The 13,212-nt window shown below is 33.9% G+C and overlaps 1 protein-coding gene across 1 annotated transcript; it reads left to right on the forward strand.

Moving 5' to 3' along the window:
* Nucleotides 1-9,514: 9,514 nt before the first annotated feature.
* Nucleotides 9,515-13,212, forward strand: LOC110115827 (E3 ubiquitin-protein ligase XB3). The gene is made up of 8 exons (XM_020849199.2): nucleotides 9,515-9,846; nucleotides 9,914-9,973; nucleotides 10,074-10,145; nucleotides 10,238-10,359; nucleotides 10,443-10,583; nucleotides 11,674-11,781; nucleotides 11,903-12,155; nucleotides 12,530-13,212. Exons 1-8 carry the CDS (start codon nucleotides 9,661-9,663, stop codon nucleotides 12,914-12,916), a joined length of 1,329 nt encoding a protein of 442 aa, XP_020704858.1. The 5' UTR covers nucleotides 9,515-9,660; the 3' UTR covers nucleotides 12,917-13,212.

The raw sequence follows: 13,212 nt of genomic DNA on the forward strand, positions 1-13,212 counted from the left end.
ATTTTGGGAATGTCGAGGATGACATTTTTCTTAATGTGGATAGATTATGAAACCCTTAAAATTTTTTAAATTTTTTTGACATAGAGTAGTCAATAATTATTTCAGTAGTTATTATAAATCCAAATTACAATCTATTTTCTCCAGATCATTTATAATAGTGTGCTTTAATTACCCTTTTTTTATAATTTTTTGACATTATTGAAATTTCTTAAGAAATCAGCATTTGTAGTTACAAATAGAGTTTTTGGGATCATTAGGTATCCGTTTTGCAAATAGATTTTACCAAATTTTTTAAATAAAATAAGTTAATTTATGAATATTTTAAATAAATTTTGGAATCCCTAAGAGAATTTTTATTAATTTTATATTGAATAATAATAATATTTTATATTATTTAATTAATAAATAAAAAGAAAATATCTAAATCCATCGTAGCTTTATTGATGTCATTTTTTTCTTAAATAAATCTTTTTTTCTCTAAACAGAGAGTTGGCTTAGAAACTTAGGGAAGAAAGAGAGGTGAGAGAAAAGACAATCTAATTTATGGGCAACTTCGAACCTTTTTCGTCTATCGGCCTAGTTGAGAAACTTATTCATCTCGAGGTAAGACACATTATGCCCATCTAGGGGTGTAAGTAAGCGGAGCCGGCACTCGTTTATGGGCTCACAAGCAGAGCTTATCGAGGTTAAACTTGAGCTCGTTTATTAAATGAGCTCGAGTTCAAGCTTTATTAGGTTCGGCTCGAGAGCTCACGAGATGGCTCAAAATGATTAAATTTGAATATTAAAAAAAAATAATACTAAATGCTATATAAATCACACTCTTGCCTATAGTTTAAATTCACACTGCATATATTTTGAAAATTTAAAGTGAATCTCAATCGTTTGCCTCTCTCTCTCTCTCTCTCTTCTCTCTCTGATAGAAATAAATGCTAATAACTCTCTCTAACAAAACCCAAAAAGCTGATCTCTCCCCTACTCTCTCTCTCTCTCTCTCTCTCACACGCACAGACACACACAGACACACACACACACACTCTCTCTCTCTCTCTCTCTCTCTCTCTCTCTCTCTCTCTCTCTCTCTCTCTCTCTCTCTCCAATTTAATTTTAAAAATCTTCAAGCATGAAGCTGAAACGAACCGCAGGAGGCTTGATGAGTGGTTCAAACTTGTTTATATTAGAATGAGTCGAGCTTGGGCTCAACTTTTGAACTCAACTTCAGTCCGAGCTTGAGCTCGAACTCGATATTTAACACTCGAACACCCCATAACTAGAGCTCGACTCAACTCAGTTACACACCTATTCCCATCTCAATTTTCAAAATGTGCAAGTTTTGAAAAATTTTTTGATTAAAATTTTATATCAGTTAGCAAAAAATATGGATAACTTTATACTTATAAAACTTTTATATTATAACTTTTTATATGTTGCAGAGATTAGAGTTATGCACATTTTGAATATTTTCTAGAAATTATATGATTGAGATTTTTAAATTTGTGAGATTTTTATTGAATATAAAATTATCTAAATGTTATAAAATAGTGGTGTAGTATAATAAAAGTCTTAAAACTTTATTTTACATGATCCTTATTAATTTGATAATTTTTTAAAAATTTATAATTTTGCTTAATTGGATTTTCTGTTGTCTATTATTATACAACACCGTGAAACTTTGATACATGATTAATTAATCTTTAATTATTATAATATGATGATATATGTGCATATATGAGAAAATTATATCTTTTGGGAGTTATAAATGGTCAGAATCATCTAAGATTTTGTTTGTGTTAGATAATTACTAGGAGTTATAAGGGGCCAAAATTCTTTGAGATTTTGTCTGAGGTAAAGATGTGTGATATGTTATGGTGCTATAAACACAAATAAAATAGGAGTCATAAGGGGTCAGAATCCTTTGAGATTCTATCTCGGTTCGGTAAATGTGATATGAACTACTATATGATATAAATTTCAATTTATTTATTTGTTCAATATTGTTATTTACATTAGGTAATAACTGTTATGCATTTATTACATCTCCTAGTATAATAATTTATTTATTAAAATTGTATTTAACTACTTTTAATTATTCAGCAAAATATTTGATAAAAGAATATTAAAAATTTAGATTGGTTTGTGTGGCATACTAAGTTGTTGTAGCTCACTGTGATTTTCTTCTGGTTTTTAAGATCTGAGAAAGGAGAAGGAGATTTTGGACTAGCATTTCAGGATCATGTTTAAGGTCATAAGTATTTTACTATTTTGATTTTTATACCATCATGGCTAGTTAAATTTTTAGTTATATAGCTTTTATATGTAGCTATATACTGTAGTGTAGATGTTTAATAAAAGAAACTTGATTGATGAGTTTATTTTCAATATTTTGATATTTAAGTAGCTTTGTAGTTTGTTTATTATTTCAATTAATATTAAAAGAAAATTTAAAATAATTCTAAAACTAGATCTTGGAATTTGTCAGCCACAGCTCAACATGATAGGACCTGTCCTGATTGGGTTGGTTGTGACACTAGATCCATCAATGCATGATTCAGAATTTTACTACCTTGAGTGTGAAACTGAATAATACATTAAGTAAAACTCTATAAGTAGGAGGAATAGTAAAATTATACTTTTTAACATATGCATGATTATAAAGTGTAAATTAACATACATACCAAAGACTTGAACCAATTTAGGAAGTTAGCTTCAATTTTTTTCAACTTTCGATGTTGACAAAGAATTTATAAACTTCCCGCAAATTGTATGTATCAGTCATCTTGTTGGCTCACCTCGCGCATTAAACATAGATATATTTGAAGATTGACCATGATTGGGGTACTTGGATTTCAAGGTACCTTCATCCTTGATGATTGTACACTTAGTTCAACGTAGTAGGAGAAAATTATGTTGTCTTATACAAGAGACATGCTTCGCATATTGATCATTTATGGCGTGCTTTATTTTTAATAGTTTTCTTAAGTTTCTTTAGATACATGCACAATGTATTAGTTTTTTTATGTTTTGTCCATCCTTAAAAATGCAAATGCAATAATTATTCAAATGGAAGGTTACCTCTTAAGTGGGAGCATCTAATGATATTAGATTAGGCCACAAACCCTAGGCTCGTAAGGTAAGTGCAAAAGAAGATGCTCCATGGACTTAAAATTTTTTGAAAATGTGGGGGGGGGGGGGGGGGGTGGATATTTTCCATTACATAAAAATGGATGTAATATTATGCTCACTAAAGACTAAAGCATCCTCATTCAATCTACAAGAGTGCAAGTCTTTAAAAAAATACTTAGTACAATTAATATATTTAAAATTGAATTTGATAGGTAACTAAATCTTATAGGCATAAGACATTCCATGAATATGTAAAAATTATGACATTTCAATCCAAATAATCTCTCCGATCCCATGTTAACACATCTAGTAAAGTTGGAAGCATATCTATTGAGTTATTTTAGATTATGCACCCATTCACAAACTAATCAACTTTGTTTTAAATTGAGGGTGAATGGGGCTTTTGGCTTTAGAAGTCTTCCATTTCAACCATCTCTTAATTTTAGATGTCTTCTTATGCAAATATACTTCAAGTTCATCCTTGTTTTTTTGTTATCTTTTGATTTTCCCTTTATATCTATAATCGTGTTGAAGACATTATAAAAACATTGATCTCAATAGGCATGACATCTAAGTTATATATAATCAAGCTTATTCTCCAATATGGTCATGACAAAAAAATACTCTTTTTGGTTCAATTCATATCCCACGACTATGTACTTAGCTAATATGGGTGTTTCAATGACTGTGGGTATAATTTTTACTCTTTCAAATATTTGATCATTGATTAATCTTGGTGGAGGTTGTGCCATCTCGACTTTATTTTTGTGAAAGCATCATTGTTTCTCTAGAATGGATGGTAAGAAGGCAAGGACATATGGTGATAGTCGAAACAAGTGTTATTGCCTCTATATTTTAACGTGAACGATTTAGTAAATTTCATGTAATATGGACAAGCTAACTTTCCTGTAGTGCTCCAACCTAATAGTATATCGTATGATGGAAAGTCACCAATTGTCCAAAATAATGTTGCCCTATATAATAAATTTTGTTTTATAAAAATATCATATGTAGTCACACCTTCTTCCCACAATAATTTAATGCCATTAATCAGGGGTTGCAAGAACACATCTATCTTTGCTTTTAGATTATGTGGGCTAAGCATGATAAGTATAAGAAAATATATGGTATTGTCATACACATCAATGGTGGAGGATTATGAGGGATAACTATCACAAGCCAGTATGAGTAAGGTGATGTTGTTTGGCTGAAAGGAGTAAAAACATATGTGCATAACTCCATCTTACATTCTTAGGTTCTATGGCAAAAGTAGAATGTGTTTGGTCAAAGTGCTTCCAAGCATTAGCATATGTGATCTACAAAATCCTACACACAAATAATCTTATAATCTAAATAGATAAAAAATTGCTAGAGTTTCAATGTGGTAGACACGGAAAATGACTAAATCTTACATTAATATGTCTGACTTAGAGAGATTCAACTCTAGCAAATTGAGGATATATATTAATCTAACAAATGTAGGCATAAATTTTTGTTTCATTAAAAAAAAAGTTTCTTGCTATCATATTTTTTCTAATCATGCATTTGTTGATTGTTCATGTTGCTATTTCATTCACTAAATAGTCAATACACACTTAATTTTTATACAAAGCTTTCCTAGTCTATCTCATATTTGTTCAAATCATTATTTTACATAATTGCTTCAACGCCATATTTGATATGCATATTTCTTTCTGTATTTTTATATGTTTTTGTAGCCACATGTTGTGTATATTTTTAGTGTCCTGAAATATTTAAAATACATTCTTCAAATTTTCTATGTATAACTTGTTAATTAGATCTGTAATATTCTTGATTCTTTTATAGCAGTCCATCACTGTGTTTTGAAATGTAAAATCTACATTTAGTTCTACATGAAACAATATTAGAAAATGCTATTAATTTCTTTCGAGACAATGTAAATGAGTATCATGATATCATGTATTTTTGTAGAATTTGTATTCAAGAAAGGTAACATTGACAAAAATAAATGTGCATATAGCAAGTGAACAGAGGCTAGACTAAGACCAAAATGAATTAATGTGTGCTATCAGCAACAGAGGAGTCGAACGACAAATGGGTCCCATAATGGAGACTCGAATCCATCCAAGAAGGATGAATGGCGATGATCAGGACTGAGGGGCGAGCTACGACTATGTTTTGAGTGAAAATGTAGTTTTGAATGTGTGTTACGAGTGACATGGCAAAGGAAGGGAGGAAACAACAAAAATATGACCCTTTTGACGACCTATTTATAAGTGGCAGAAATTTCGGTGAAAATTTCCTCCAAAATTTTTTTTCAGAAATTTTGCTACTTGAACCATCAAATTCTCCTTGTTGATTTCGAGGAGCCATTGATCGCCGAAAATTGCTATTTTTCCTATAGTGACCCCTATAAACATATTTTATTCAAATACCAACAAATTATATTTGAAGGAATAATTTTAAAAACTTTTGCAAACAAAAAATGTTGACATAATGTTAATCACCAATACAAAAAATTTCATTGTAGGTGCAAAATAAGCATTAAAATAAAGGTTAAAACCCTTCCATCATTTATTTGTAACTTGAGAAATGTTGTTTAGTTCTATTCAAATCATCCAAATCTAAATGTAAGAGAATTTTATAATTACTAAGTGTTAGATAATTCATAGTGATAGAAAAAGAATTTACATCTTAACTTGGCAAAAAGATCGAGCAAATACATAAATAAAAGAGAACAAATACTATAGCTTTTATGGAAACAATCCAAAAAAATGAGAAAAAAGAGAGGGTTTAGCCCAATTAAAATAATCTATTATATAGATGATGCTACAAAAGTCCACTCTTCCTTATAATTGGAGAAGGGATTATAAAATTCGGAGCACTTGCTTTAGTCTCTTATTATCTCTTATTGTTGTAGTAGAGAATAGTGGAGAAAAAGTGGAGAGATTGATGATGATAATTGAACAATGTCAAGAACATTGGTTAAGCAGTGGTGGTTGGGTGACAACACTTGGATAATATAACTTGGATAAAGAGGAATAGACTATAATAGCCACGGAGATCGTTAATTAGCGACAAAGGCGGGGTAATGCTGAGGCGATGACGGTGGCCAAATAATGGTGTTGACTAACAATGATTGCCAACATCGTAAGGTAGAGCTCTAAAATTCTTCATATATCCAAGTTCTCTTCTACTTTAAGTCTAAGCCCCCTTTGTATAAAAAATATAGATCTATTAATTATTTTGAGGGTGATATTATAGTAAATTCATCCAAAATTTAATTACATTCAATCAAAGAGCCAATATTAAATCCTTTGATAATATGTCACTCATTTAATATTTTGGTGTCTTTAAAACCTCAGATCCTAGGCTTGTTGGATTCATCACATCAAGTCACTCAATTTGATGATAAGCATGCAAAAATTTAAGGTAGTTTGGTCCTTTAATTAATATTTTAAAGTTTCTAACCATATTTCATGTGCCCTATTTTGACTCATTTGGACTCAATTCGACCACCTTTAGTGCTATTGGGTTCACCTTGTTTAGAAATTTAATTTGAATGTAATTTTTCTAAAATTGTAGTTTGAATTATTCTAAATTTAATTCTAAAAATTTGCAATTCAAATATTATATTGAGAATTGTGCTTGATCAAATAATATTTTTGTGAAGTATCGTTTGAATGTGCGCCTTCTCACTGTGTCAAACTTATACACATGCACGCCCTTGCATGCCTATATGCCTGCCCATCTGCACGAACTTATGTGTGCGTATAAGACTCTAATAGTAGCAGCGGTGGCCAACTGTTTAGCTAGCACAACCCAATATGGGTCAAACTTTGGACAAGAACATGCTAATTTCATTATTTTTTTGACATTCTAGACTCAATTTTGATATTATTGGAGTTCAAGAAATTCATTACAACCAAGTTCTAGCATGTTTGGAGATTTTGAAAAAGTTTTCTTACTAACTTTTGCTCCAAGTGAATGCTAACTTTATTGAAGACTGAAATTAATGTTTTGGGGATTTTACTTGGTTTATGACCTCTAGTAGAGGTCTACATTGACATATAAGAAGTAGTTGTGCCTAATGACTTCTCAAAAAAAAAAAAAAAAAAAAAAAAAAAAAAATGGGCCAAAAAAATAAAAAAAAAAAAAAAAAAAAAAAAAAAAATCAATAAAAATAAAAAATAATAAAGATTACAATTGATACATCACAAAAAGATCCATTGGATCATACATGAATTTTGAGGTAATACTCAACTTTAAAACTTATGGAATTAAATTTATTATCATCCAAACTTCCGTCAAACTTACAATTGAATTGAATATCTCGACAATTAACTCGACGACACCAAAGGTAGCTCGATCTGATTCAAATAAGCCTAAATGAAACACACGAAATAGGGATAAGAACTTTAATATATTAGTTGAGGGACCAAATAATCTCCAAGTTATACATTCTCATAATTAAATCGAGTTGCATAATGAGAAAAATCTAAGAGCCCAAGATCATTTATTTTTTACATCCAAAAGATGCTTAATTTTTGAATAAATGACATATGATTAAAAAATTAATATGAGTCATCTGATAAAATGTTTTTAAAATTTTGTTAAATTTATTAAAATACTATTAATAGATATCCATTTTTTCACATAAATGGGGTCTACACTTTAAATTAGAAAAACTTAAAAATATGATGAACTCTTGAGCGTTGCTCGATATTCGATGCTGAAGATCATAACCAGCCACTATCATCGTCTAATAATTATCATCATCAAACCATCGTTGCACGACTGTCCACATCGAACTATCATCGCCTAGCTGCTATAGTCCATTCCCCATCATCTATTCATTGTTATATGACTATTGTTGCCCAACTATCGCCTGATTGTCATCATCTAATCATTGTTGTATAATTGATATCATATGAATATCACTATCATCTCTCAACTAATTATTTCATCATAATTAATATAACTATAGGAGAACAAGCACATACTTCTCTAATTATGACGAAGAGCTGAATTTTATAATTTTAAGTATATAGTAGATTATTTAAAGTGAGTCATGCCTTATATATATTTTTTTCTCTTTTAGTATTTTTCATGTAAAGTTAGGATGTAATTTTTTTTATAGCCACGAATTTTCAGCACGTAACAATAATCATAATTTTGAGTGATGATAAAAGTATTTAAGGGGCTATTTGATTGGAATACTTTAAGGCATAAAGTATTCTAAATGCAGAGGTTTTAACGATTTTGGTGTTTTGTTGGATGAAAAATGAATTTAAAGTTGAGTAAATATAATATAAACCATTCTAGCTCTTTTTTGAGTTAAATTGAACTCACTCAGTTTTGAGCGAGATCACTTTACATCGCCAGCAAGCTCGCTTGAGAGCCCCCGACCACCTCCGCCCGCCTTAGGCCACCACCATCAGCCACGCACCCTTGGTTGCCACTGCCGCCACCCTCTAGCCACAATCATCGTCGATCACCACCATCATCAGCCATAGGCCACTACCACAGCCACCGGCTGCCATTTTTAAATTTTACACTACATTCATTTCACTTCAAACTAAAAAAAAAAAAACATTCATTTGAATTTACTTTACACTCATCAAAATAACTAAAAAGAATTCTTTTTACACTGCATTCATTTTTTTATCCAACCAAATATCCCCGAAATTATTCTTACTCCATTAAAAAAGTCAATGAAATAAAATTATTGAGGATCATTTTTTTTAAAATAGATCAACTAAATAATAGAGTTTGCCATATCCTTTATTTAAGGTGTATTTATATTTGTCCATTTTATTAAAATGATGTACCCCGAATCTAAGGATGTACCATAGTAATACTAGTGTCAAGTTTATAAAAAAAAAAATAAATAAATACAAAAAAGTTCCCCGAATTTAAATGTATTTGTTCCTTAACAGAATATCATTTCTAGTTTTTTAAATTAAAAAGGGTCTCAATTCTAAAGATTCACCTCCCAAACAAGGCGAATTATTACGTCCGGTCATCGATCGGTCCGGAAATCATTCCATACGTGCCACGTCACCCGAATATACTGGACCCCAGGTATATTTGAGTGACGTGGCACATCCGGATTGATGTCCAAACAAATCCAAACACCGGAAGTAATAATTTTTCCCCAAACAGTCTTTTTAATTTCTTACCGTTTATAAACCTCATAAGAGGGGCAAATTATTGCGTCCGGTGTCTGGATTCATCCGGATACCAATCCAGACGAGACACATAAGCAAAATACATCGGACCCCAATGTATTTGAGTGATGTGGCGCATATGTATTGATTGTCCGGATGTGAGGTGACCGGATGCAATAATTCGCCCATAAGAGAAGTGTTAAGTTTAAAGAACTAAGGAAGGATTATAAATGTTGCCTTATTAGTGATTACTCCACAAGACAGCTTCACCATCTCATATGGTCCCCAGCCATCGCCTTACTGAGCACAGCGTCAGTCATCTCTTCACTTCGATAGGCTCGAGGAATCCGAGACACGGTGCAAGAACGGCGCTTCACCGGCGTTAATGGGTCAAAATTTGAGCAACTGCCGCCTACCAGGCATTGAACAAGATTTATTCGCTGCCGTACAGTCCGGCGAGCTCAAGGAGGTCGAATCCATCCTCCAGCTTGATCCTGGAATTCTCCAGCGAAGCAGTTTCTACAGCGACCTCTCCGTCCTCCACATAGCGGCTGCGAATGGTTATCTCGAGGTTTTTCCTCTCAGCCTTCTCTGATAAGCTTCATCTTTCTTGGTCATAATTTCCTTGATGCTTTCAGATCCTTTCAATGCTCCTGGAGCGATGGGCTCACCCCGATGTCCTCGGCCGGCAAAAGCAGGTAATTGAGATAAAAAATATTTCATCTTTTTCAAAGAAGTTGCTGTTTTTCTTGGTTTTTTGAGAGAAAAAACTGAACTTTTTGTGATTTTGATCTGAAGACTCCCCTTATGCTGGCTGCAATGCATGGGAAGATTGCTTGTGTTGAGAAACTTCTTCGTGCCGGAGCAAACGTTGGTTTTTTTCCTAAATTTTTTCTTCAGCGTTTGGATATTCTCCATTTTTAGTTTTCGATGATTCTTAGCGTTTGGTTACTTATGTTCAGATATTGATGTTTGACTCGGTCCAAGGAAGAACTTGCTTGCACTATGCAGCCTACTATGGTCATTCAGATTGCTTACAGGCGATTCTACAGGCTGCGCACGCAAACCTGATTTCAGAATCATGGTAAGTGCCAAACAATTTACCTTTTGATTAATTCAGATTGCTCTGAATCTCAATATTTGTTTGCTCTTATTCTCAAAATTCAGGGGATTTTCTCGTTTTGTAAATGTAAGAGACACAAAGGGCGAAACGCCATTGCATCTTGCTGCGAAGCAAGGTCGGCTGGCCTGTGTTCGTATGCTATTGGATAAAGGAGCTCTTGTCTCGGCTTCCTCTGGCAATAACGGGTAACTTTGACTGATTGCTTAAGTTAAGGCAGAAAGATTAATTTTTAGTTTCTCATTGAAAAAAAAGAGGTGAAAATACGTAAATTTTAATTTTTGGTTTGAAAACTAGTCTGATCATTAGTGGTATAAGGGCGTCTCCAGCCGAACTCCAAAAGACCGTAAGGTGTAGCTGCTTTGCTCCATTTGAACAACAAAAAAAGGCTAATTGGTGGAGGGTGAATAGTATATTGACGTGGCACTGTTCACCCACGCAATTTTTCTGTTTCAATCAGATTTGTCGAAGAAACCCGCGCAAGAGGAGAAAGACCATTAACTTCTCAGAAGCGCACAAAATGGAGCTTCATTGGAGATGAATCATAACATTTTTAAGCTTCACTGCATTTTGGAGTGAAAAATGAGATTTTTAGTTGGAGATGCCTTCTACAACTTCACTCCTGAAACTAAACTAAAAAATGGTGTGATTCATCTCCAATCAAACTCCATTTTTTCTCTTTCGTGCGTTTCTTGGGCAAATCCGGTAGAGACAAAAAAATAACGTAGGCGAATAGTTGCATCGCACTGTTCACCCGCTAACAAATACGGAAGTTTTGCTGGAGCTCGCTAGCGATGACATTCATACGTTTGGAGTTCCATTGGAGAAGTCCTAAGGGCATCTCCAACCGAACGGCAAACACTTGTTTGCCGTTCTTGCTTTGCTCCAACCGATCGCCATTTTTGCCGCCTTTTCATCGCGGATGAACAGTGATTTTCGGTTGGAGATGCCCTAAGAGCCTGAGTAGCCGACTGTTCGGAATCGCACGATTCATGTGAATGGTGCCTCTGGAAGCACTTGGGTGCTTTCAATCATGGCTGAACAAGGTCCAATAGTGCAGTGTGAATCCAAAAAAAACTCTGTGGAGTTGATTGGATTCGTAGTTACAAATTTTCCGCTTAAAACAGAGTCTTGGCAGCTCTGACGTGAGGGTAGTAGATTGTTAAGACCCAACTTTGTCCCCTCTGTTTTATCTTCCCTAATACTCCATTGCTCATGCTTGCAACTACTTCGTTTATGTCTGAGCTTGCTGGATTACAAATGGCTGTTTGCTTGCAGTTTCCGAGGTCCCACACCTCTGCACTTGGCAGCTCGTAAAGGTTCCTTGGAATGTGTCCGTGAGTTGCTTGCTTGGGGAGCTGATCGCCATCAAACGGATTCCGCTGGGTAAGCTATGAAGATTGTTTTTTTAAATTTTTTAATTTTTTTTTAATTTTAATAAAAAATAACCATCCTTGCATTGCTTGTTGGTGCTTCAACTGTTGCTTATTTGCGTTTGTTTTTACAGAAGAACAGCTTATGTTATTGCATTGAGGAGGAATCATTTATGCGCTGCTCTGCTGAATCCTTCTTCTGCAGGCCCATTAGTTTGGCCTTCTCCATTAAAGATTATCAGTGAGCTTAACCCAGACGTGAAGCTTCTCTTGGAAAAAGCTTTAGTGGAGGCTAACAGGAAAAGAGAAAAGAAGATCTTGAAAGGAACGGTTTACGCATTATCATCCCCTGCTCATACTGAAAGCATAGATGATGATAAACTCGAGGTAGTTTTTCCCTCCAGCTTTTATGTTCAATTCTTGTTAGTGAAGTTAGAGCTGCTGTTGCTTGTCTTTTCTTGTAGTGTTTGGTAACTTCCATAATTATATTATTTGAAAGTTGACTCATAGATTGCCATTTTGAAACAAATTCAAATTCTAGCTGTTTTCTCCAATCCAAGTGATGATATAAACATGATTCAAGCTACAACTAGTTTATAAATAAGGAATAAAAAGGCTCATAGCTATAGGTTGCGGCATAAGATTCAGCTTAGCTCTCATGAATTGCATCCTTTTATTTAATGATTCATCTCATACCCTCACAAAGTGAGCTTGAACATGTTCTTACATGATATCCATTGATGTTCTCTCCTCCGTTGCAGTGTAACAGTATGGAGCTCTGCTGCATTTGCTTCGAACAAGCCTGCACAATTGAGGTGCAGAACTGCGGGCATCAGATGTGCGCGCACTGCACCATGGCCTTGTGTTGCCACAAGAGGCCCAAGCATGATACGCAATCTCTGCCCGCACCGGCCTGTCCCTTTTGTCGGAGGGATATTGCTCGGTTGGCGGTGGCAAAGTCGAACATAAAGGAGGAAATAGATGAGGGGAATTCCCCCAAGCAAAGGCGATTAAGACAATCTCAAAGCTCGAGTGAAGGAAGCAGCAGCAGCAGCTTGCTTTCTTCAGCAATGGGATCTATTGCAAGAATAGGAAGTCATGGTTCAGGCCGCATTGCAGATTGCAGTGATTTACTTGACAAACTTTGAGGAATGTTTACTTGTGACAATGCTGTAAACTTGTGTTTAAGTAGGAGAGTGTCATCCTTTTAGGGAAAGCAAGTGATTTCCTTTGGGAATGAAAGCTTTCCATTATACTAAGTCATTTTTTATGTTGAAATGACTTTTTTCTGCTGTCTTCCTCTGCCTCCCCTGTGGTTGACACCAGCTACAACACCATGACAAAAGTTCAAATTCCAGCTTCTCTAAAATTTCTTATGAACAATATCAGAAACTTTGTTCATTCTCAATTAACATCTGATAATCACCCCACTTGAAGAGCTCAA

The sequence above is a fragment of the Dendrobium catenatum genome, unplaced genomic scaffold (genome assembly GCF_001605985.2).
Source record: "Dendrobium catenatum unplaced genomic scaffold, ASM160598v2 fragScaff_scaffold_315, whole genome shotgun sequence".
NCBI lineage: Eukaryota > Viridiplantae > Streptophyta > Magnoliopsida > Asparagales > Orchidaceae > Dendrobium > Dendrobium catenatum.

Excerpts from the sequence above, each read along its gene's own strand:
- LOC110115827 (XM_020849199.2), top strand. The coding sequence starts at position 9,661 with ATGGGTCAAAATTTGAGCAACTGCCGCCTACCAGGCATTGAACAAGAT. Across the intron at positions 9,974-10,073 it reads TCCTCGGCCGGCAAAAGCAG|ACTCCCCTTATGCTGGCTGC; the intron begins GTAATTGAGATA and ends TTTGATCTGAAG. Across the intron at positions 12,156-12,529 it reads TAGATGATGATAAACTCGAG|TGTAACAGTATGGAGCTCTG; the intron begins GTAGTTTTTCCC and ends CCTCCGTTGCAG.